Source organism: Rhea pennata, chromosome 10, assembly GCF_028389875.1.
Source record: "Rhea pennata isolate bPtePen1 chromosome 10, bPtePen1.pri, whole genome shotgun sequence".
Taxonomy (NCBI): domain Eukaryota; kingdom Metazoa; phylum Chordata; class Aves; order Rheiformes; family Rheidae; genus Rhea; species Rhea pennata.
Window position 1 is genome coordinate 19,188,290 of NC_084672.1, and position 25,821 is coordinate 19,214,110.

The 25,821-nt window shown below is 40.4% G+C and overlaps 1 protein-coding gene across 1 annotated transcript in view; it reads right to left on the bottom strand.

The window, feature by feature from the left end:
- Nucleotides 1-23,601, bottom strand: part of RORA (RAR related orphan receptor A) — a 384,497-nt gene extending 360,896 nt beyond the window's left edge. Inside the window, exon 1 of the mRNA XM_062583485.1 lies at nucleotides 23,417-23,601. Coding sequence (XP_062439469.1) covers nucleotides 23,417-23,585 — 169 coding nt within the window. The 5' untranslated portion in view covers nucleotides 23,586-23,601. The remainder of the gene's footprint in view (nucleotides 1-23,416) is intronic.
- Between the last annotated feature and the right edge of the window lie 2,220 nt (nucleotides 23,602-25,821).

Here is a 25,821-nt window from a genome sequence, read left to right on the forward strand (position 1 = left end):
GCTCCTGGTACGCTCCCCGTTTCCCGAGTGGGGATTACGCCCCAAGCCCCACCCAGCTTCCCAATTACTCTGGGCTTCATCATTCCTTTTCCCTCTAGGCTTGTAGACAGTTCTGTATCTTGTTTCCTAATAGACATAACAAGGCCTTTGATGTTCTCATCAATTCTCTTTAACTTTCATTATAGTCAGCATTTTCATTCACACTGAAATTAGAGCTTAATGCTCCCAGTTTAAAAAGACTTTCAAATAAATTCATGAAAATGTATCAAGTGAAATGTGTGTGTTTTTTAAATGCAAAAAGTCCTACAGAACTCATTGGACTGGGCTTTGTTCAGGGAAAGCAAGCTTTTTGATTTCAGACCACAACGTACCTTTCAGAATCAAGTTTAAGCCCTAAGCAAGTAATACAGGTCCTGAAAATACCCATCTTAATAAGGGAGGTGGAAATTCTACATATACACCTTCTTAGTGCTAGACTGAGATTAAATTTATTTTATGTAGGCTTGGTATTGTACACTTCTCTGAGACATACACTGTGAAGATAGTAAGAGAAACAGGGTAATACGTAATCATAGGAGAGGAGGATTCAAAGCAGTTAATCAGGAAGCTGGCAACAAAGCTGACAAGTAGGATGTGCCTAAAGTGGAACATTCAGTTTCTGATTTCCTGGCTCACACATAAGTAATAACACAGAAGTTTCATAGTCAGGACTTGAAATCCTCATGCCTTTGTACATTTAACGAATGAAAGGAAACAAAACAAGCACTTCTATCAGCCAGCTCACAAAGGCCTCCTACCAAAGTGTGCTAATATGAAATACTTCTTGGGACATGATTATAATAACATGCTAACAGAAGCCTCTGTCTTTGCATCAGATGTTCTTAGAGACAAAGGTAAGTACCTGCAAGGTACTTTGCCCACTTCATAAGAAATTAAATCACAACAGTTTTTTAACAGTTTGAGATCATCTTAAACTATGGAAAGTTCAGAGGCTTGTGTAAGTCCATATTTGAGGGCATGAAAAAAGTATTATAAAAACTGTGTGATTTGGTAATAGCAGTTACCCTCCTTTTTCACAATGAGCAGGACACTGGTCTTCTTGAACCCCATCTCACTCCTCCTGTAGAAAAAGGAAACATCTAGGGAAGAGGAAGGCAAAACAATAAACTACTTTTGCCTTCTTCTCAATTAAAATTCTAAGTAGTCTAGTTGAGTTAATATACTGTTGCCCACATAAGTCATTACAAAGTACTACCAACTAAGTTTGGGTATCTCAAAATACACGTTTTAAAATTTTAACAGGTTTTCATTCAAGCACTCTACATTGCGAAATCTAGCAGCAGATACCCCCATATCACAGTTTCTCCACAGCCACCCCAGTTTTTGGCTTTTTTCCTTCAGTGCTTGCTTTTTTTATTCCACAGAAATGTCCTTGGCCTTTCTTCATACTAACAGGTTCTCAAGATGCCAGCAACTCATTTTCAGGTTAGCATCAGAGATGTGGCGTCTGCTTTGCCTATGAAAAGATATTGTCCACTCTTTCACTGGTTTCAATTCCATAACAGACTTACTGCCGATGAAGCCTTGTGCCGAGGAGACACCATCCAAGTGCAAATCTAACATCAGCAGAAGCTGATTACTCTACAAAGTCCATGAAATCTGGTAATTCATGTGGCTATGGAAGTTGCAGAGGCTGAACAAGTAAAGAATAGAAACACAGGGACTTACCTGTTCAGTGAGATCAGCACCAGGGAAAGGCTAATTTAGTTCATATTGGGTGTTAAAAGAGGGAAGAGAAGAGATGACAAATTTTAGCTCTCAGTATCACAAATTGATTTTTAAATTGCCAGGAAATAAAAATATATTAATTTGTTTACAAACAGCTGAAAACTCAGAGCAAAGGACAGCTAGTTTGGGGACTGCCTGACAGCACCATCATAATAGCTCATTATTTTCATGCTTTCATAGCCTAAGGACTTTGGGCACATCAACAACAAATAAACTTCAGAAGATAATTAAAACACAATGAGAATTCCTTACTTAAATGAATACAGGAGTGAGAGAAAGGAACATTTCCCAACATCTCATATTGGTATGTGCCAAAAACTAAAAACAATGAAGAACAATAACAAAAACCTGCAAGCTGTTTTATTTTTAGGCATCTCCCAACCTTTTCTTCTACTTGCCAGTGTGCCTTTCTGGCTGGCTGAACTAGTTACTGAAAGCACCTGACAGTTTCAGCTGACTCAAGGAACACATTTAAGCTTTTTCTGTGCCGCATAGTTATTTGCATCAACTCAGAGTCTGTTCTTTTGACAGTTGTCTCATTTAATTGAGTAAAAAAAGCTGTCAGTCTAAAGAAACTGAGCCCAAGGTAAACTCACTTTGAACTAACCATCTGCCAGAGCATCTCTCAGGACAGTCAACACTTAAGGATACACTGAATGCAGTTCTCCGGATCCCTAATTAAATGATTCCTGAATTAAACTGTCAATGGCCCTGAAATTTCAACGCAGATCTTGCAACTACAGAGACAAATCTCTTTTCCCTAAAGATAGGCAGTAGGGAAAGCCCACAAAATGTCTTTGATAACAAAGCAATAAAACAAAAACATTTTCATGGCAGACTAAATCCATACAGCCAGCCTCAAAAATATCAATTTAAATAGATATCCTGATCCAAATACAGGTTTCCATGTTATATCATAGTATAAAAATAAAAGAAGCAATATCCCAGAAGAGGAGAAGGCAGATAATATTGCCTTAGGGAAGCTTTTCTTTCAGCTCCTTACAGTACTGTGGGTCAGGCCTGGTCAGGTAATTTACTAATTGGAGTGGATATACAGGACTCAGGTGGCTGCTGCAGATCCATAGACTTTCTAGCTGCAGTAGTGAAAGTGAAAGAATTAGATCTACTTTACAGCACTAAGCCAGTGGAGGAAGAACTAGATTTACCAACTAAAGTAATTGAGACTCCATCATGAACGCAGCCTGATGCATAGCAAGGAGCCTGGCACTATTTAAAACAGGTTTCATGAGCATCAAACCAGCAAAGCCTGGTTTCACAGGGATCTGTACCTTATTAGTAATTACAAACTCCACTTGCTTTTTTCTGCAGAGGAATCATTTTTAAATTCACTCCTCTATATGGTTTCTCTAGTGTCTAGTAATAGGTACTCCCCTTCATTTGTATATAATCAAGCTTCTTTGTATGCTTGTTCTTACCAAATTTGAGGAATGTTATTATCTTTGAAATTTCTGTCCTTCTGTAAAACATGACCAAAACAGATATATGGATTAAAAAACAGTGGTGGGAGGGGAAGCATGGGTAAAACTGGAATTCTTCAGAAGAAATAAGAATTCTTCATATGAAGATGACAACTGTGAGGGTAAGGGGAAAGGAAAGGAGTAGGAATGGATTCTAAGATTCTATGATTGTTTTATTGACAAGAAACAAATGCAATTTGGAATTCTGTCTGTGTTTGTACTGTTAACTATTCTGCCTAGAAACTTCAAACTTCATACCTTCAACCCTTTGCAAACCTCATCACTTTCATGTATAAGCAGGTGAAACAACATAAGACCAGAAGACAACTACTGAAGAGACCCTCAAAAGCTACTTGGACCTAGTTAACTTCTAAGCCTCTCTAAGAAGTCTGGAAAGATCATTTAAGGGGCTGTAGCTCAGTGCTGGACAGTTAAAGATTAATTCAGCTCAGCAAGATAGAGACAAATTAGCCCTATTCCTCTTCATTTGAGATTGTAAGAGTAGTTAGGTTAGTCTCCAGTTTTAAAAAGAAAACACAACCTTGTAATCAGGAAAGTATGCTTGAAAAAGCAAAGTAATATGGCAACTATTTCTGTGTCTGCATTTGCTAGAGAGAAAGTGGGAAGGCAAGAAATGCAAAAACTTGTAACTGAATATACAGCTCTCATCTTCAGGCGTTCACTCTTCTTTCTTTCATCCTTACTATCCACGCTTATCTAAGAAAAATTGTGTGTCAGCTAGCTGAATTCTCAAGTCACTGAAAATTAATTCCACAATTGTAGTTTTTTCAGTATATTCTCAACTCTTTGAAATATACAAAGAATTAATCCATTCAAAGAGGTCTGTTGTTCAAAGCTACCCCTTCTTTCATTTTTTGAAGAAGGATTCAAGTAAATATAACAGCCTCGGTTTTACAACATGCATTTTGTACCTGGTCATGACCTACTAATCTTCAAAGTCTATTGATCCATGAATGTTTCTGCACTAAAATCATTGATTCTTTGGAGAATCACAAATGAGAAGCTAAATCAAAGATGTTTGGGGTTTCTGTGTAATTAAATCAAAATTTCCAAATACTGTAATTAAATAAAGATTTTCAGCTGTTAAAATATAGGATTATTTAAACACTTAATGAGGATTCCTGTTATTTTTTATTACAGTACAGATGTATAAAAGGCCAAATTCTATTCTCAGATATACACATGCAGATTCCAACAGCAGCTTCGTAAGTGCACATGAAAGCACATTTTAAGCCCTAGAGTCACCCATAAAAATTTAAATGATACTGCATACATAGAACTGGAAGTGTCTTTCCACTTCATTCAGTCTGAAGTATTTCACAATCAGTGGCAGACATAAATTATTTGAAGATGAAGAACACAGCGCTTGAATTAAAGGAATCTGAAGTCTCAGTTTATAACAATAACTGCATTAGATCTGAACCAGATTCTAACTCTAGTGAATCACTATTTTCAACATACAGATTTGATGATTATACTTTTTTGCTCATACTGAATTATGAGAGTGACTTTACCAATTGCTGCATTAAGTCTGTAAGGAATGCAACAGTCATAGGAAAGGAAGGACTCTTCCTGCATTAACAAGTATACAGGACTGCATCACTAACAGTAAATCATGTTCAGCTTCACTGGGTTGACAGCCATGCTCAGCAGTTTGAAAATTATGACATTTAAATACACAAAGATCTAATACTTGACCTCACAATAATTAATATTTTAAATTCTAGCAGAAAGGGGAAAAACAGAAAAAGATCATTTGATCTCAATTTAACTTTCTCCTAAAATTTGTGAAATGTGGACAAGCACATCCCAAATAAGCTCACCCACCTTTAAGTCTTATTTGCCTACCACGCTGATAAGATGAATTCCCTTCTCATCTTTAACTTTAAACACCTACAGTGTAGATACCTAATCTGCTGTATTTAAAACACTGAACTTATTGCCTAGAACTTTTACAGTTTAAAGGACATACTCAGGGTGACTCCCCTGACTTCTGACTTAATTTGGACATCTCCCTTCAGGAGATTTATCCCCCATTACTATCCCCTGAAAATGTTCACTTCTTCATTTTAGGCAATAAGGGACATTTTGAAGAACAACAAACTTACATATCTACTATGTATACATCTACATGTTGTTAGATGAATCCTACGTGAGATGACTACCTCATATTCTGTAATTTGGATGAGTAAGACGTATCAATATTGCATACCTGAAGGCAAGTAGTACTAGAACACCCTATAGTAGCTATCACTGTGGAAAGTGAAACACAGTAAGGCTTATCAACCTTGGAGACCTGCCCCTTCCCTTCTAATGCTTTTCAGACAACTAAGAAAGAGAAACCTGATGAAAATAGATAATGTAGACCTAACTTGCTGCTTAGCAAGGAAAATGTCTGGAGCTTCATGACCACTACAGAAAAACTGAGGACCAGAATAGCTGAAGAGGTAGACTTTGTGAGCAAACTTAGGTTAGACATGGACAGCATTACCTGCCATAAAGTGCTCAAGTTCCTCAGGACTTAATGCAGTAGCAAGTCTGGATTAGAAACAGAGTCTACATTTTTTTTTTTTTTAATCACTGCAATTACTTGTATTATTTAAAACAAGTGAATAGGTAATAGTCAGGATATACCCCCCTCAAAAATTTAAGTACCTTACATTACTACAGTTTTTGATTGCGTAGCACATCAATGGCAATAGCAATGAAGTTATTCTTTGAGCAGCTAATATGAAGAAAATTGTTCTTTTTGCTTTTTTCAGGAGCCCATGAATTTGATTCCGCTTGTTTAAGTTATTTGTGTTGCGTGACTATTTAATACCACAATACCGATCACAAAATCAACATCAAAGAGTCAAAAGCAAACAAATAAAATCTGGCACTACTTTTATTTTTTTACAAATGCCAGATAAATTGAGTAAAAAGTGAAAGGTTATGTAGCAATGTTCAGAGAGCCATTTAAACCTTTCTATGCTTACTGCCACTTCCATTGAGCCTAGGCCATACAACACAGACTACCTATGCAGTAGTTGAAAGCCTGCTCTCATCTAAACTAACTCACTCCATTAGGTTTCACATTCTTTCATGAAAAACATTGCTCACCCTCATGTTGAGTCTTGGAGGGGAAAAAAAAAAAAAAAAAAAGTGCATCACTAATCAGCCACACAGCAAAAATAACAACCTCCATACCTCTTAAAGCATGGCTGGGCTAGCAGCTCCCTTTATTACAGTACTAGCTGGAGCAGGGGCTCTTTTACCAGTGAATACCAGATCCTGCCTCTTTAATATTCAGAATTGGTAGTGAATACTGCCAACCCATAATCATAGCTTGTTTTCAGCAATCAGCTGAAGTTACATGTCAGATCTGTGCACAAAAATGTCTTCAACAAGATTGGAGCTTAATTTTGTCTAGCCAGAAGGAAAATTGTTAGGACAGCACTGAGCAAAGCTAAATTTTGTTAAGCTATCAGGAAGTTTACTCACGCTGAAAAACACTCTCTGCCATAAATGAGGATTAAGCTATATAAGGAATAAGTAAGTGAGAAATACCTACGGACAAGAGACTGGGAATGCTGGAACACAAGCAGCACAGAGGAGAAAAAGTAAAACAGTAAAACAAAATTGCTCCAACAGAAAACACACTGTGTATTAATCCTCAGTGGAAGGAGACTTCAATTCCATTGTACTTTCAACGTACAAAACATATAAGCCAGTAAAATAATAACCTACTGGAATAGTTTTTATTAGTGTGATTATCAGTACTTATTTTGCTAAGACCAAAATCAACACTTCCTCAAACTCTTTCCCAGCTGTTTATCTTTCAGAAGCAGTACTGCAGTACATCAATTTAGCAATTTATGAGCATACCTGCATCTGCTCTGGTTGTTCACCACATCAATTTTCCGAAACAAAATCATCTCCTCGTTTCCATTAATTGGTCATTACAACATGTTGATCCCAGCAGTCCATCATTTGTTATAATTTTGTCAATTAAATAAAATGAACCTGATGATCTCTGCTAATGGGACACCACATCCCCTGTATTTGTTGTTACCTAAAATCTTCCTTTGCTGTTTTAGAATTGCTTTATAAAATGTCTTCGTTTGTTCTTTCAATGAAACCTTCACATTCAGCGTGTTTTACTGTCTGGTTAATTACACCATAATTCTAATTTGGTACCTCCATCTTCCTAAACTGCACTTGATCTTGAACTTAGAAAATGATACTGATCCTAATTATAAAAAGCTTATAAGCAAAGGAGTCAATGTTTCCAAAATCATACAAACCCATAAGGGGAGGTGAATTTTGCAAGTGCTCACTAAAAGCAAATACAGTGTCACAATTAAGATCTTCATTCTTTCATAAGACGCAACTTTGATCTAGGAATAGAAATATTTCACTTAAATTTTAATATCCAGGAGCACCTATTGTCTTCATGTTGGAAGGAAAGCTCTATAGGAACCGTCTTAGCTCAGAAGTTTAAGGTTGAACAAGCTACCAGCTCAAACATTTTTAGAATATTTTTAGAAATAATTCTTGTGTTAGACTTCCATGCCTACCTGGGTGGATAAATACGAAGGTTAAAATGACTTCGGCTTCCTTCCATCATCCAAAAAGTAATGAAAGAAATCAATGCTATTTCATTGCAGATTTAACGCGTTATATCTGATAAGACTTAGCATTAGCAAGTTGAAAATAAAAAGACCAGCAGAAGCTTCTTCAGTCTCTTGGGAAGCAGTAAATGTCTTTTAGATGTGCTTCAAAGGACAACATATCTATATTGAGGAGCTAAGAAAATACAAATTCAAAAGATATTTTGTCAGAATTTTTGTTTTCTCACTAAATGCAGACACATTTTTACATCCAGATTATGCTATTCAAAACGTATTAATAACAACATATTTGCCATATCTCTATGTTAGCCAGTTTCTCCATTTTTATTGATTACATCTTTTGTCAGAACACTTTAACTGGTTATTGGCACATTCCTTTACTCTGAAGTCTATCAAACAGATTTCTCCAATGGTCACTGAGCACATGAAGCAAAAAACATATATTAGTTTGTTTCTGTGAGTGTAACCAATGGGCTGGAAAGCTCACTTCAGTACAGTTTCAGACCTTAATTAGCAGCCTTCCTTACTAATATTAACATGTATTAGCAGGATACTGTAAATAAAAAACTGAAATGTTCACTAACAGTATTTTAGATATCTACAGTTTTTGAAACTGCCTTTGGATAAAACTTGCCTTTTATCCTTATCCGTAACAGTTATATAGTATTTTGTCATCCAGCTCTTCACACCTGGAGCTGAAACTCCAGCGCACATTGCACCGTCCTTGATGGTAGATCCCAACACAGGCTAAGTGAGCTCTTGCATCTGAAGTGCAGACTCTTCAGTGATGGTTGGTGGTGTTCACCCAGAGCCCTCCCAAGGCCCTTCCACCTCTGCCACTGCTGAGCCACGAGCTGCTCACTCTCCCTGTACCAGCTCCTAGCTATCGTACACAGAGTGACTGCAGTTACCTCACGCCATGGCTGAACTTGGGGGAAGGAAAAAAGATGTCTTTCCCTGTGCCCAAAGTAAAAAGTAGTTAGAGAGAAATGGAACAGTTTTAAAGCTACACCATCCCTTACAATTTCTTTGTAAGTACAGATTTGATGGGGTAAGCTAAACCACATGAAACACTGCTACCAAGGAATGAGTTTGTGTTGGCTCATGTTCTCCTGCAAAATTTTTTCCCTTTGATAAAACAGCCGCCACAGTAAGAGCTTTTACCTGACACTAAGAACTCAACGCACTGCTTCTTGCAATGTAAAAATCTACACTATGAATTTTTCAAACCCCTGTCCCTCTTGAACAAATTAACTTTGTGGGCACTCGTATCCAAACAAATGAATATGATATTCAAGAAAGCACATCACTATGCCAGCACTGCATCCTTCCACAGGTTCACCATTTGATGTTTTAAACAAATTCTAAGGAATGGGCACCTTATCATGTGGAATATTATGAACAAATTTCAGCACCAACACAAAACAAATTTATAACCACACCTGTATCACTGAAAGGAATATGTTTTTCTCCAAATTGTTTATCCTTAAGAAAAATGTTAAGAGGCTACTTATTATGACAGTTCCTTGAATAATGTGTTTTTCCATAGTATTTTAAATCTCTCCACAATTCTAAAAGTCTATCTGGTTCTTCAGAACCAAATGATTGCCACATTACTATTAACTGCACATTAGCAGACAAATTACAGCTAAAATTTTAACATCGAAGAACAAGAAAGTAGACTCCTTGGCCCATATAAATGCTGGTGGAAGTTGTGCAGAAAAGCCTTATCACTTGTTTTAAATCTAAAATATGTTTCAAATTATGTTACTTAAAAGTACTAAAATTTACAACAAATTAATTTTAAGCCACCCTAAGTATACCCTACATGTGCATGTTTTGTGCCCATTTTTTTCCTCAGTAGCATGCTGCAGTTACAGGCCTCCATGCTTAAAATAAAACAAGCTGGAAAAAATTGAAAAAGAATGCAAATCAAAAGCTAAATGTTTACAGAAAAAAAATATTATACTGGAAACCAGTGATGCAGAAATGTTTATTTTTCTGGAGAAATACCACATAGAAATGTCACTATCACACCAAAACTTCAACTGCTTGCACCAACACTTAAATGTGGTTGCAATAATCAGAACACTTGAAACAAAATTAATTTGTCTGCAATCGTCTTGTCAAGAGATGTTCGAAAATGCTCATAATAATAGCAGGTAAGAATTTATACCAAAAGAAGGAATACTAACCTTCTACTTTTTTGGCCAAAAAACTAGTTATTCATCCATTTCTTTCAAGGTTTTAATTACCATTAGTTACACAATATGCTGGAAAGTATTTTCTTAGCACACCCCAAAACCGTAGTGTACACTCTGCAGGAGAATCAGAAGTCTTTTACATAAACAACATAACTCCACAGACCAGCCATGATATAACTGCCACTTGATAAGGGCTGACCAGAGAGAGATTCCTGTATTACCCTAAAGACAGTTAAGCCCTATATAGCGGAGCCTCTGCTGATACAGCTATGACAAGAGAATTACCTCCTCCCCAAACCTCACTCCACCTCCAGCATGGATAGCTTGACAAAGGACAATTTTTAAGAAAAAGATATTTAATGCTGGCATAGCTACACTGTCCTCCTGAGCATAAGATAAACAAGATAGAAGTCCCCTTTTGCTGGCATAGCTGCATCCACACCAGTAGTTTTGATTGCAGCATCAGTGATGGACTATGAATTTTTCATTTCCTGACCCAACAAAATACACAGCTATCCCAGGGACCCTTGGTTGTATAGAGCTAGTCTCACGAAAGGATACCTAGAGCAGATGATGGAGTACAAGAAGGAAAACAGATTAGGCACAGCTGCTACCTCCTCCTCCTTCTCTAACACTGACAGATGGAAAAATGCCAGACTTCTGCCTATCTCTTCTTATATGCCGCAGGAAGTAAATGTCTAAAAAGTCATCAAATATTAAAGCACATTCTATTGCACTTCATTGGCCTGGTGCTGCTAACTTACTCCATGGATAGAGAAATGAAGGGTCAACTGTCACATATCTCCTGCCTTTCTCAGTGCCTGTGATTTGAAGCTCAGTATGTTTCAGCTGAAACCTGCATACAATGTAGTCCAACGCTATTTCCATGACTTCTTAACTCTGACCAGGATGTAAAGAAGCCCCACGGGACAATGTTACTGATGCAGCAATACACAACCTTGTTTATTATTTCCATGTAGCGAAATAAGAGAAAGGAGTAAGAAAGTTACAGATATGAGAACGGAACCCAGAAAAAAATACAATGCTGTCTCTGACCTATTACCATTACTCTTTCCCTCTCAAATACATAATATTACAATAATACATGGTCTCTTAATTAAGATATTGCTCAAATGTAGTAAGGTATGCTTTTTACCTTAAATACACGTATTGTGGAAATTTCATTACAGCTTTAGACCAGTAATGAGAAAAATACCACACAGGTAGAAGAGTAGTTACCATATAAAGTGTCTTGGAATACTATGACAATAAGATTGAAGTAAGTCACTAGAAATAAAACACTCTGTATCTACACTATATTCTACCCACCAGGTGGGGGAGGGTTAGGAACAGACTGATAGACAAGACAGGAATTCAAGCGATGGGAGTAACATGAATATGAACCTCTGCAAAGTCACCATTTGACTGATTTTTAAAACAATTTCTTTCCTACAAACAAACAAACAAAAAATAGGTGATAGTAGCCTCTAATATGATTCTTCCTGCATTCAGAACAGCTGAAACCAGTCCCAAGACTTTCTACCAGAAGGTAAACCTAGTGAAAAGGTTTAGAAGAGGGAACTGCACAGCTGCAAAGGAAGTTAATTTCAGAGATGACAACAACAACATCTGAGGTGAATCTACCATTCCCAAACTATTCTCCTTGATTTAAGACACCAGGGAAAACAATATAAATCTTTTCAAGGGAAGCTTGGAACTTATCCCACCATTTAGTTTACAAAATGCATTTGCTTTATAAAGCTTCTTTACAGTACCCCACTGGTAGATCACAACAAAATATTTTCTTTATATATGCAGTGTTTCTGGACCATAAAAACAGGCTTTCATTTTAATCTCCTTAACACACTGTAGGAAAGGGTTTCTAATTTCACAGCACTGAGATAAGACAAATAATTCATATAACATATTAGCACAACATCCATGGTGAAAGCATTTAGTCAGAGCTCATTGAAAACAATGGGGTGCTGCAGGAAACCTGTGAGAGGCAACTCTTTGAGACCCCATCATGCACTGAAATACATTTTGTCACACTGCACAGTAAAGGCAAGATCACAGAATATTAAAATACGAATTCTCCAGAGGCAATAAGGCAATAAAATCCTCTCCCACTCTCATCAAAAGGTGCTGTAGCTTCCTTACTAATCCAGCCCTTTTCGAAGTTTTTTTCAGATCATTCTCCAAATCAGTCCTCTTTCCTTCGTGCTCTTTCCTTACACTTCTTACTTAAGCAGCTTGTCTTTCTCTTACCATTCATTACCCAAAATTACCTTGCTCCCCTTTGGCTTCATTTACTTCCTTTCTGGGTTGGTTATTACATTTCTGCTGCTGTCTTTTCAGAGCTGAGTTTGCTTCCAATGTGCATTCTGCCATGTGCAGAGCACGGTAGAGAAAAGCAACACAACAAAGTATTTTCAATATATTGGCACAAGCCCCCACCTAATCACTGGGGTTCATTTACTCCCAAATCCCTAAAGATACACTGATTTGAACCTCTGCTGTGGAAAAGATGAGAAACACTATGCCTAAGAAATTCCAAGGAGTTGTGACAAGCCATTTCTACAGTCTCTAAACTGGGCAGAAAACAACAGGAAGGTGAACTGTGAAACCTCTTTCAGCTGTCTGGGCCCACGGCTGGAACAGAAAAGCCCACTGCCAGGGCAAAATTCAGCCTGCTATATGGAAGGTGGTGACTACCAATCACCCTGGCTGCCGACTGCTGACCCTGGCTTCATCCAGAGTCTCTCTGTCCCCATCACCTTTGAGGTGAACATCTTACAATAGGCTGTTCTTTGGAGAACAGAAACCAAATATTTTGGTTTGACAGAACTGCTTGTCCCATTTGTAAGAGAAGCAAGCAAGAACGCTACAGAAAGTTTCTGACTACCTAGAATTTTGGAAGGATTTTCTTTTTTTCTTCCTTCCCTCCCCCTTTTAAACAGCTTGATCTAGCCTTGTTCTCTCATATACCCTTGGACATTACACTACTATTCACACTACAATATCTCTGGGAAGCCATTGACACAGGTATGGTTCTCAATAGGGTGTTAAAGTCAACAACAAGAACAACTGCAACTGCTCATAAACAGGTGCCAGGCATCTTTAAAAAAAACTGAAAGTGTGCACTACACGTTGAACAAAAAGGGGAGAGAATTCCATCATCACGGGCAAACTCTGCTGAATGGAGCCTAACTAGAGGAAACAAGCGGACAACTAGCTGAGGTCCAGAGATACAGGTAACAGTAACGCAGGTTGCCTCAATAGTCAGGTTCTAGATTCTCTGCAGCTGAACCTCAGCTTAGTTCCTGTAATTCATTCTTCTGTTCCTCCCTTTTCTTCTCTCCTTGAGAAAGCAGAAACAACTATTTGTTTGTTATAGGAAGAACAAAAAGAGTTTCACCAATTACAAAAGAAATAGACAAAATTTTTTAGTAATCTTAGCAAACATATTCCAAATACAATGATCAGTAAGTGCAACCAGGTTCTGTACCCTGCCTCACAAGAAAAATCTCACTCATCTCCTGACAACTGTTCATAACAGAGGACATGCATTCTCCTCCAGCAATTGATCCACAGCTAGAATCACAGAATCAGTAAGGTTGGAAGGAAGCTCTGGAGATCATCTAGTCCAACCTCCCTGCTCAGCAGAGTCACCTAGAGCATGTTAGACAGGGTTGCATCCAGGCAGGCCTTGAAGATCTCCAGAAAAGGAGACTCCACAACCTCTCTGGGCAACTGGTTCCAGTGCTCCATCACTCTCACAGCGAAGAAATTCCCCCTCACCTTCAGGCGGAACTTCCTGTGCTTCAGTTTCTGCCCATGGCCTCTTGTCCTGTCACATGGGGCAACTGAGAAGAGTTTGTCCCCGTCCCCCTGACACCCTCCCTTCAGGTACTTGTACACATTGATCAGATCCCCCCTCAGTCTTCTCTTCCCCGGGCTGAACAGGCCGAGCTCTCGCAGCCGTTCCTTGTAGGGTAGATGCTCCAGCCCTCTGATCATTTATGATGAGTTATGATCCTGGAAAGCAAAAGGCAATTCATTTCTTTTCCAAAGTCACATTAATTGGTATTAAAGCTCCGTATTTTTCTCAAATAATTTTGCAGCGCAATTTTTGATTACTAGCAGTCTTACCTTGATCCTTAGTACACACATACCTAGTTCTAGGCATGTAAATAGTGACACTGACATCAACAGAAGTATTCCTGATACTTAAAATTAAGCACATAATAAATAATTATATAGTTATATACACACAATTGTGTATATATAATTATATATACACAATATATAATTATAGAAACTGTCCCAGGATCAAGTCTACTACCAGAAGTGCAGAACACTTCGAATAGCCACGAGTAACTTTCATGTTGCTAATGTATGACTGACCTTAATCTGATCTTTTGCAGATCCATGTTCATGGAAATAGGATTAATGCAGTTTTTATAAGTACACCTGACTTTAACAGAAAATAGTATACCACTACAAATATCAAGAGAGTTGAAACATAATAAAATCTTTAAAAATGACTTACTTGTTGTTTCTGAAACACTCTCATAGTATAAAGATGGAGTATCTTATGACTGGTCACTGACACAGTGAAAAATGCTTGGAGATTGAAACTGCAGTATCACTATGTTTCTTTACATACACTATTCTTCCAAGCACCAGCCCTGGAAAGAGCTGCTCCTCAGTTTTTGCTAACAGACTTACTTTTATGTGTATTGTGTCAGAAATGCTATGATTCAACATCATATGCTAATAATTCAAAGTATATTGCATTAGATGTTTTAAAGAGTTCTTGATAATAACTGAGGCGGAAAAGGATCCTTCACAACTTCTGTAATCGCAATACAAATGACTAACTGACTAACAAACTTCTCCTGAAGATCACACAAATAAAGTTTGATGCAGAGAGAGAAGAGGTTTTTGATATGCCCCAATTTCCTTTGAGAATGGTTTTATTTTATTTTATTTTTTAATATACACAGGATTTAGGAGATATTTTACACTGATAGTTTTTGACTTCAAGTAAAGTATTACCAAAAGCTGTAATTTAGCTTGTCTTATCAAATTTTGAGACTTCTTTCAAAGGAATAGTTAAAGCTTTACCTTTCTACCCTTACTTACAGTAGTACTTGGCAAGGCAGCATAGCTCTCTATCTCCGATTTACATTTGTCATAGAATTTGGCAAAGTCATTTATCAGTTCATAAGTTCATAAAAAGGCATTTTTCCCACCTCTACCTTTGGAGTCAATCTATGAGGGGAAATATTACTTAAAAATATTCTCACATTTCCATTACAGGGAGAAAATAAAACCTATAATCTGTATTTCACAAGCCTTGGCCTTGGTTTTATCCTTGACTATATCTCACAGACCTTGCATCAGTGCCAAAACAGTCAAGCCAAGCTCTGCTAATACATAATTTAAGTCTTCCCCACAGTGCCTACAGTTCTGCCTGTCTGTGTACTTCCGAAATGTATGGCATATACTTCTACGTAACTATGGAGAAAAATTCCTCTCTCATATGCAAGGAGTTGGCAACGCTTTTGGATGCATACATGATGGCTCTCATACCAAATGGTCTATCTCTGGTTTTTGATTTTTCATTTTGTATTCTTGCAGCCATATTTTCAAAGCTAGCTGTATCCTTCTCGGCCCTATCTTCACCATTCTTCACACAAACTGTCTCTTTTGACAAGCATGCTATCAAAGAATTCTCACCCGAGTAATAAAAAAAGGTGTGTGGGGGCTCTGTTCAAAACCCTTTTAGGAGTCTGGTATCCCACTTCATTTCCGTCGCTGCTCTACATTAAGACTTTCAACTAAACTAAAGTGCACAAACATATTGTCAATTAACGCTGTAAATATCCCACTGTCGGCACAAAACGAAACATTTAGAAAGAACAGCAGCAACAAAGTTTTTCACTCCTTGATCACTATACCTGCCTCATTAATCTCATGTACCCATATAAAGTAAATGCATAGTACAACTACAAACTAAAATCAATAAAACCTTTAAAAAGGTTTAATTTGATTCTACAAGGGAGGTTATCATAATCCAGCTCTGCTTTCTCACATTCTGCTAGCAATTTCTCTCAGCTCTGCTTCAGCCACTAACTTTGTTCTCCATCTCACTATCAATCATGCTGCTCTAATGCCAGCTCAAATGCTGTTTGTAACTGCACAAGCAATTTCTCAGAAGTTGCCAGCTTCATAGTGTGTTCCTTTAGAAGTGCATGGAAATTATTAGATTAAATTACGATGAAAGACTCGGCAGTTGGTCATGATTACTGGAACATTTATGTACTCAGTTGATCGTGAATTTTAACTCTGTTCCTTTACATCCTCACCATTCCTCACCGATCTTCTGCTTATAGTTTGTTTTGCTAGACTATACGGGAAGTAAAATTGAAGGAACCATAGATCTTCCCCATACTACCCAATGACCTTCAAAAGAAAAGAGGGTGCCTCCCCACTCAAAATTGTCTATTGGCTTAATGTCAGCAGTTCTCTGCATGTTGTTCTCTGTCTCTCAACCTCTAAGATAGTTTTGAACCTCCATTAATAAAGGTGTGCTTTACCTAAGGCAGTGCAACACTATTTTTAAGAAGCAATCGTACAGCAATCTGTTTTACAAAGCAAGACCCAGTTCTTCCCTCAGCTTTGTATGAATTCACATGCCAGCATGGGACCAAACAATTAATATACGCAGAAATACCTGAAGAAAACATGGATATTACCAGAACTGGTGACAATAACGGGCTAAATGGTAGGCCCTGTGATTATCTCACTGCTGAGGGTATCTTTTGGGGGAAGATATTTCAAATCAATTTCTTGACCATACACAGCCACAGAAAAAAAATTCTACAGTAATTTTCTTCTGGAATAGAGCTGTTGACCCAATTCCAATTCAGATAATTATATTATATGTACCTAAAATCCCTCTGAGTGTTTCAATCAGGTATGGTATTCTTCACTTTCTGTTCTGATCTGTTTAGCATGGCTGAGCACCATTAAACAGCTGTCAGATTCCACACTAGAAGTGGCTGGATTTCAGTAATAAGCAAAATGGTTCCTGATAGTGCTTAAAACACCTGGGGATCCTTCCAATTGAATGGTGCAATGAGGCTAAACCACAGGATTAAACCACTGTAAAATAAGCCCCACAATTTCTTCATAATAGTACACACCCTAATACCTTTAGTCTCTGAAAACTTCAGTTGTTGCTGAGAATGAAACATGCCTAGATGAGACTTCAGATAAGAGTATGAAAAATAATTTGCAATTTTCACATTGAAGAGATTATACAATTAACTCTTCCTGAGATACAGACAAGCTATTCTTGCATATTTATCAGCACATAGTATCTACGACAGATATGTTGAGGTGCTAAACCATGAGTCAGAGAACAGAGCTCAGTATGTTAGTTCAGCTATCACAAAATACAGTACCAGCCTGTTCTTCATTTTCTGTCCGAGGAGATTTTATAGCTAACATTTAAAGAAGCGAACGAACGGATGATGAATGCATTTACATAGAAGTGAGATGGAGCTTTCTAATCATCAGAACAGTAAAGTTGTAAAAAAGCTTTCTGCCAGAACAGTGGGGCCAAAGAGAGCTCACAAGTTTTGAGATGAAGTTTGATCAGCTAATGACATGAAATATGTAACATGGATCTAGGAACTGTAAGAGATTTGGAATCAGTGCTCTGGAGGGACTTCCTCTATTTATCTGTAAGAATCTGTGCAGATGAAGAAGCATGCATTTTCTGACAGTTGTGGATTTTTTTTTAATTTAAAAATAACAACTCTGTAAAATACATTTCCAGAAGTTAATATCAAACCTACAACTGCTGAAACATATGATACTAGAAAAAAGAATGAGCGGAAGAGAAAACAAGATGGCAGAAATCTGCATATGATGTGTGGTAGCAGTACTTCCACATGTCTGCAAGTTTCTCAAATCTTACCTCTATGAACTTTCACTTCAACCAAAACTACAGAAATTCAGCAAACTACAGAACCTTTCCAGGAAGCTGGAGTCCACATGTACCACGGCCAACAAAAAAAAAAAAAAAAAAAAAAAAAAAAAAAACAGTCCTACTAGAGAAGAAGCAGTGTCATTGACTCCCTCCCAACATCCTTTCCCAAAGAACAGAACACGGAGTGAAAGAGCTGAATCCACAGGAAGTCCTTGATGGCTCTGATGCCTATATACTGAAGGGTCTGGATAGACAGACAGCTGTGGAGGTGACACAACTGCTTTGCAACACAGAAGTGGAGGGCCCTACACTAAGTATATTATTTCATTCTGACAGCTTCCTGTAAACTATCTGGGTCCAGTGTCCTTCCTTATCCTCCTGTGTGACCAGCCACTGCTGCCTCCTTTTGCTTTTCTTATTCAGAAGCAAGAAAACACATAGACTGTAAACAATCCTTAACCTATAGAGCATCGAGTCTTACACTGAGGTATACTCCAAATTTTTAGGCCTGCTACCTACAAATGTATGACACTGAAAGCTCTCTTTTCAAAAATATTTCAGGAAAGAATGGATCAGCTGTTGAAGAATTAATTTTAAGGTTAATTTAGATAGTAATTTACAGCTACTTTTTTTTTTCCCTGGGATAGCTCTCAGATTAATTGATCTCCACTGAGATCAATTGAGTCCCTCTAGATTTTCCCCAGTGCACATCTCCGTAGCTTAGAAAACAAATACTAGAAAAATCAGACAACCTCCCAAAGCTGAAATTGCCCTTTCCATTTAAAAGCAGTTCAATACCCAAAACTGAAATTGTCACACAGCCTGTTCATCTCCATTACAAAACATGTTCTTTATTTAGTAAAATTACAGCATTTGGTTGAACGATAACAGTATTTACATACTGGTTTATGAGCTCCTGAGATGTTTCTCAAGCAAATAAAGTAAGAGACTAGGTTACGGTTTATTGGAATAAGAGAACTGCACTGTTCCTAAGAGAACAACACAGTGCTGCTATTATTGCTCCGAAGCTACAAGCATTTTAAAGCGTGTTGCCCCTTAAAGGATTCATAGCACATATCATTTACCAAAATAGGACTAAATCAGTGGTGCGTGCAGAATAGCCCTCGATGATAACAAAGGAAATCCAAAAAAATCTACAGAAAATATGCAAATTTGCAAAATTCAGAGACTGAGAACAACACACCGAAATTTTGTAGCACAACTATGCTTTAACAAATAGACTAAATCCAGGAACAGAAAAAATCTAGCAATAGAGGATTAAAATAAAAGAACAAATCTACTGATGTCACTACCAATGATGTCGCATTCCTACTTATGGGGTATCACACAAATTAAAACAAGACACAAAAAGGAACCTCCACCCCAAAGTCTATCAGTAGAAAAAGGATTAGGTTGAATGACAAGATACTAAATTCCCCAAAATGGTTCTGGAAAACAGCAAATACTGTCAGTTCAATAGCAAGAAAATGAGTACCTAAACAGCTGCAGCTTTCTATTATTAAATGCCAGACATTATAGAAATATTTAAACACAGCATCCTCCAACAATGTGAATGCTGCCTTTAAAATATTTTTGGTGAGACATTCTCTCTTGACTGATATGCCACTGAGACCAAGGGTTCAGTTCTCCCAAGCAGAGAGTATTTTTTATCAGATGAAAAAGCTTTTATATATTTCATTTTTCATGAGACAACAGTTCTCTATTAAAAGCTAGTTTATTCAATTTTGATTATTTTTAAGGGAGAGTAGTAAAACGTGCAGTCTTACACTGTAGCACGTAGAAAACTCCATGGATGTCAAAACCTGCAAAGGGAAATGAACGGCACTTAGAGGTCTCAGTCTGGGGCCAGAAGCAGTCACTGAAGCACAAGTCTTGTTATGGAACTTGCAGGGATTGAGATTTAACCTGCCAGATATTGATAGCTCTTGGGGAAACCTTAACAATCAGTGTTGGCAGTAATAATATCCTTATTTGGAAAAAGCAGGCTTTTCTACCTGTTTCCTGCTTTTCCTGTGTGTAGTATCATTTTTCTAATGATCAGTTTCCATACAAGACTGCAGATAATTTTCCAAACCATGCAGGCATACGTGCACGCTCCCCTATACTAAAAAGATCAGGTAACAATTCTCAGTTTGAAAAGTGCTTTTGGTAACTCCTAAGTTGTGTTTTAAACTAAGTGTAATTATACACAGTGACACAAATAGCATAACTTCAGCATCCAAACATATATGTGTATCAAGGAATATGGTATTTTGAAATGCTACTGTTAGACCAACAAAAGCTTCATTTAAGAATTTAATCCATGGCAAACTTTCCCCACACTTTTCCTTCATCGGCAGCCCTTTTTTCCAATTTTGTTTTTTTCACCTCCTAGTTAAACTGCTTGTTATAAATTCTGAAATATCTACCAAAGCAGTTTTACAGCAGTTGTAGCTATGAAAGTAAAAGATACAAAGCTAGTAACACTTCAGGTGTTTTAAGAAGTTTACTGAGTCAAGCAATAAGGATTTTTTACAGATATGTGTCTGTATGGATACGTATATCTAAGTATCTATATATCTATATGACTCCTCCATACAGATGGCACAAGAATCCAGATATGCCAGGTTAGAACATGTTGCAGAATCAAAACCCCAAGAGCTCCATTCTTGAGCTCAATACATACTTGAACATATGAGCTTACAAGGTAGCTGTTCTAAAAATAAATTCACCTGTATTCATATTCGTACTAGTCACACATTAAGGTCATGCTGCTGCCATAAGAAATCCAGTATCATTTGAAAAAGCAAGAACTCAAATTCAATTTCAATAACCCAAGAAAAAAAAAGCTACAAGTTACAGGGGTTCAGTTGCACGTAAGATCTCCATCAAAGTCCCACTTTCAAGGAGGTTAAAATATTAATATTGCGATGTATTTCCTGCACAGTTATGTATCTTCAGATTTTAAATATTAGAAAGGCATAATCATCTAGTGTGTAGATCAATTTATTTCCAATACTCTAATTTATGCAACATTAGCACAGAACGCCAGCTCCAATTCTCTTACTGTTTGCGCTCTAGGAGTAGGCTTGTATTTTCTGCCAACTCCATTACATCATCTGAAAAACCCAAACATTTCCCTTTTTCAAATCACTGCCACTCTCCCTTTCTTTCTCCTCTCTCTCTTCCCAGTCCCTCAAAAAGCCATACGCAAGTTATTGCTCTATTAATGAGCTCTATTTCACTTTAAAGACTGCAGACACACCATGTCCGAGAGCGTTCGCTGTTGTGTTGCACACGGATGCCTCCATCACTGACCTTCGCTTTTTCATTCAGACTGTTACGTAACCCGGTGCTCGTTTGCGCGCAGGGAGGGCGAGTCTCCGGGAGTGTGCGTGTGCGAGTGCGTGTGCGAGTGCGAGTGCGTGTGCGAGTGCTCACCCCCCCGGATCTAGCGCCGGGGGAGGAGGGACATATGGGTCAGCAGGTCAGCAGTACCAAAGCCTAAACAATTGGGGATCACGCAGAACACACCCCAACCACCAGCTCTGCTTGGGCTGCCCCCTCCCCCCCGCCCCGTTTTGGGGATTCACACCGCAACGACAGCCGAGCGTTACATAATTGATCGGATCCGAAGTTGCCCCGGAGGCGGCCGGTGCGGCTGCCTGCTCCGCCGGCTCCCCCGGCCCCGCCGGGCACCGGCCGCGGCACCGGGGCGCCTCGGGTAACGCCGGCCAGCTACGGCCGCTGCGAAAGCGGCCAGAAAACTCCCCAGCAAATTAAGGAAATTTCTCCAGTGTTTCTGATTAACCTTGTTACATAACCGGCTTGCATTCCAAATCCACTCTCCCTAGCTCTAAATATATTCTCTGTGCAGCCAAAAGCTCTCCGCACACAAGCCCGTGACCACCCGGCCTCCTCCGGCCGAGCCCGCTGCTCCCCGCCTCGGCACCCGCCTAACTGCGCGCTCCCTCTTCCCAAATCGCCTCTAATTAGATGTTTCGGCGTGTGTCATCTCGATGGCTTTTACTGTACGCGGATTCCCTGAGTGGGAAGCTGCCTGGGAAGGGGGGGGGGGGATGGCCAAAAGGGGAAAAATACTGTAAAACACAAGCCAACACATGATCAGCCATATTCCGACCTACAACCAAAAATCCGTCCGTCCGTCCGTCCGAGGAGAGACGTTCTCCCGCCCCGGCGGCGGCCAGGCATCGCCGCGGCAGCCCCGGCGGCGGCCGCCGAGAGGCTGCTGCTCCCACCTGGCACGGACTTTTCTCTGCCTGTCACTTCTTTAAACAGCTCCGTGTGTTCTCGTATAGCTTTATTTAATTATTTTTTACCCATCGCCAAGTGGTTTTGCCGAGCGAAGCCTCCCGGCGCGCTCCCCCTCTTGCAGGAGCAACGCTTCATACATTATTTACAACTAATTAAAGCGGCAGCTTCCTCCCGCCCGCGCGGCTCGCAGCGCCCGCCGGCCCTGCCGCGCCTGCCCCGCGGCCGCGGCGCGCAGCTCGGCGCGGCCGCCGCTGCGCGCCGCAGCCCGCTCTCGCTCCGCTTAACTTGCCCTGCGGCGCTCAGGGCTGACCCGCGCGAGGAAACTCGGTCTGCGATGTTTAATTCCGGGGGGCGGGAGCGAAGGGGAATCCAGGAGAACAGAGAGACCCTTCGCAAAGTTGGGCGCCTTCAAGAAACAACAGCAGCTACAAGATCATCAGCTCCGCGACGAAATGATTTTTTTTTAATGCACTTAAATTAAGTAAGGAAGAATAGCATGCAAAAGAGCGAGTAAGTCATCCACAAACCGCAAATCTCCTGTTTAATCACAGCTCCCCCACTCACAACAAGCCACCGCACACCAGTTGAGAAACTGTCAAAACGAGACAGACGAAAGGGGGGAAAGGGAGGAGAAGAAGGACACTGCAGCTTTAAAAGTTTGTTCCCTTGAATCTCAATACTCTTGCTGTTGCTTTATATATTTATGAAATTATGTAATTTCAGGGGCACAGTACCCATCCGGACACCACAGGCAATAAACGAGAGATACTGGGAACCACCAAACACCGCTCAATATTTTCATTGCATTTGTCCCTCCTCCTGCAGCAATTAAAAGAAGGTATAAAAGTTTGCAAGGTTTTGCAGGGGGTAGGAGCGTGGCTTGTTTGTGCGCACGGCTTTAAAAAGCAAAGGAATACACTAGGGGATTAAATCGCTGCATTTCCCCCTTCTCTCTTACCCCCCTCTTCCTATTCCCACCCACCCCCCGAACCCACTCCCCCGGCCCCCTCCCCCTTCGCCAAGTCTCCCTACCTCTGCTGCTGCTGCTGGAGTAGCTCTGCCTGCGGACGGGGGCCGGCGCATCGCTTTTCCGGGCAGGCTCCAGGTTCACCGGGGTGTCCCTGGCGCCGGCGGCCGCCTCGGAGACGCTGCTGCCCGGCTCACTGGCTGCTGGATCGGGGGCTGCCGGAGCGGACTCCATGTTTTTCCCAATGTAGATCGCTTGGAGATGGCGAGCTCCTACACTCCCTCTATCTTCTGTTTCCAGTGCAACTCTATGGTAGAAAAGCAGAAGGGAGAGAGTGAGCGTGATCCAGATGGGATGTGAGCTTGCCTGCCTGTGACCACAAGCAGCGCTAGCGAGAGCTGCACACCCCCCCGCCCCCGCACCCCCCGCGCCCCGCGCCGCCGCCGCGCCCGCCCCGCGCCGCCGCCCCTCGCGCCCGCGCTAGGCCGGGGCGGCCCGAGCACCGCGGAGGAGCCGCGCGAGCGGCGGCAGAGAGCGGCGGGGCCGCGGCCTGGCCGCGCCGAGCCGCGGGGCAGAGCCGCGCTGCCGCTGCGCAGGGGCAGGCGCCGAGCCCTCCTCTGCCCGCGCCAGCACCCGGGGCCCCCGCGCTGCGGGGCCTGCCAAGGTCAGCGGTGCGCTTGGAGCTCCCGTGTGCAGCCTTGCTGCTGGGGGGGCAGGAGCCTCGGCGCTAGCCGGGCTGCCTTTGCCCCGAGGATGGTTTCAGCTCGCCTGCCTCAGGAGATGCTGGGCATACGAAGTGTCTCAGGACCCCTGCGTTTCGCAGCCATGCGGCACATAGAAGGCAGCATTTCAGACAACCTCCCCCTTTCAATGAACCACACTTTGGCATAGGACAAAAGGAAACTAGCAAGGTGTCAGAAAAGCTCCAGATCTCATCTGACTTCACTTTTTTGTAGTTCATAGTCTAAGAAGTGATCAAGTCCTTGCTTATGATCTGATTTTAAAATAAAGTAACTGCTGCCACAAAAGTGTGCTGAAGAATATAGCCACCTTGTATCACTGGCCACCTTGCATACTGCCTTGCAGCCTGCCACACAGAAGGTGCTACAGCTGCGTGTTTTGACTGCTCTGCCTGGAAGCACGGCTTTACTGATTAGACCAAACCATGGTATTTCTACTGAGAACAGTACCAGCTTTTTCAAAATGGTAGCGATTGTGTCCAAGCAGCTGATATGCCACCTTCTGCCGACCACAGCATATGCACTGACCTGTTCCTGCTGTTTTCAACGCTGCTGCTGGTACCTGATGAAACTCATACAGGGAAACCCTGGATTAATCAGTGCTCTGCATTCCAGTCACCAATATTTCACTGCTCTCCCACAGAGTTGTGAAACTTACTGTATGTTTTACTTGCCCCAGAAGATTGTCCATAAATTGGATTACATCCTGCTGTGCTAATAGTTGTCCTTTTACCATGAGGTTAAAGTCTTGGACAGTTGATCTGAAGGTCCTGAGTTCCAATTATCTGCATAGGAAAAAAAAACCAGTATTTCTGATTATCTGCTGGCTGCATACATCTGAGGGAGAAGCAGAGATTGTAGAGTACATTAAGAAAGGTAGAGTAACATCAAAAACATTTCTGCTTTTATTTCCAGAGAGAATATAAATTCAAGGAGGTCCAAGCTTAACTTACGGACTTGCCCTTCAGTAAGCCAGTGCTTGTTCCTGAATATTAAGTATTGAGTTACAGAAGGCCTGGAAGCCCTGGGATACTGGCATAGAAGGCTACAAAGTTTTTCACCAGTGATGAGTCAGAAGTCATTTCAGTCCAACAGAAACTGTTCCTAGATAATGAACCTGGATGGAGGAATGGGTGAACACGGAAGAGGGAGGTAGGCACATTTGCTTAGTGCCTTATTCTGAGACTTATGGGAGGCTAAAGGGAGTACCCCTTTACTGTGCTGTAATGCATGCTAACAGACAGATTCACAGTCTTTCTGGCACAGGCTCCCTGGACCTCAGCACGCCTCTGGCAGTGGGCAGTGAGGTGTTTCTTCTCACCCCCTTGCTTTTTACTAATTGTCAAACTCCAACTACAAGCAAGAATTACGTGAGCTGTGAGAACTAAACTGCCTGTTAGCCTTAGAGAAACCCTCTCCCTCTTCAGATCAGGGTTAAGCAGCCTGACCAGGCGGCGTGTATTGTGAAACTTGCCCAGCTAATAAAAAGAGGACTTAATTCCTCAAAACTGCTAGACCACCACCTTTCACCAGCACTGGGAGCAGGCGGACTACTCGCCCCATAACAGATTGTTCATGTGAGCATTTTCAGGACTGTTTTTAGAATTCCAGATACTTTAAATTAGCAAGAAGTATAGCTTTTCTCTTCTTTAACTTGTTAAAGGCTGTTGAGATTTTTATACACCTACCCTAAGTATACATAATTGTCATTTAGTTTACCTTTTTCTCCA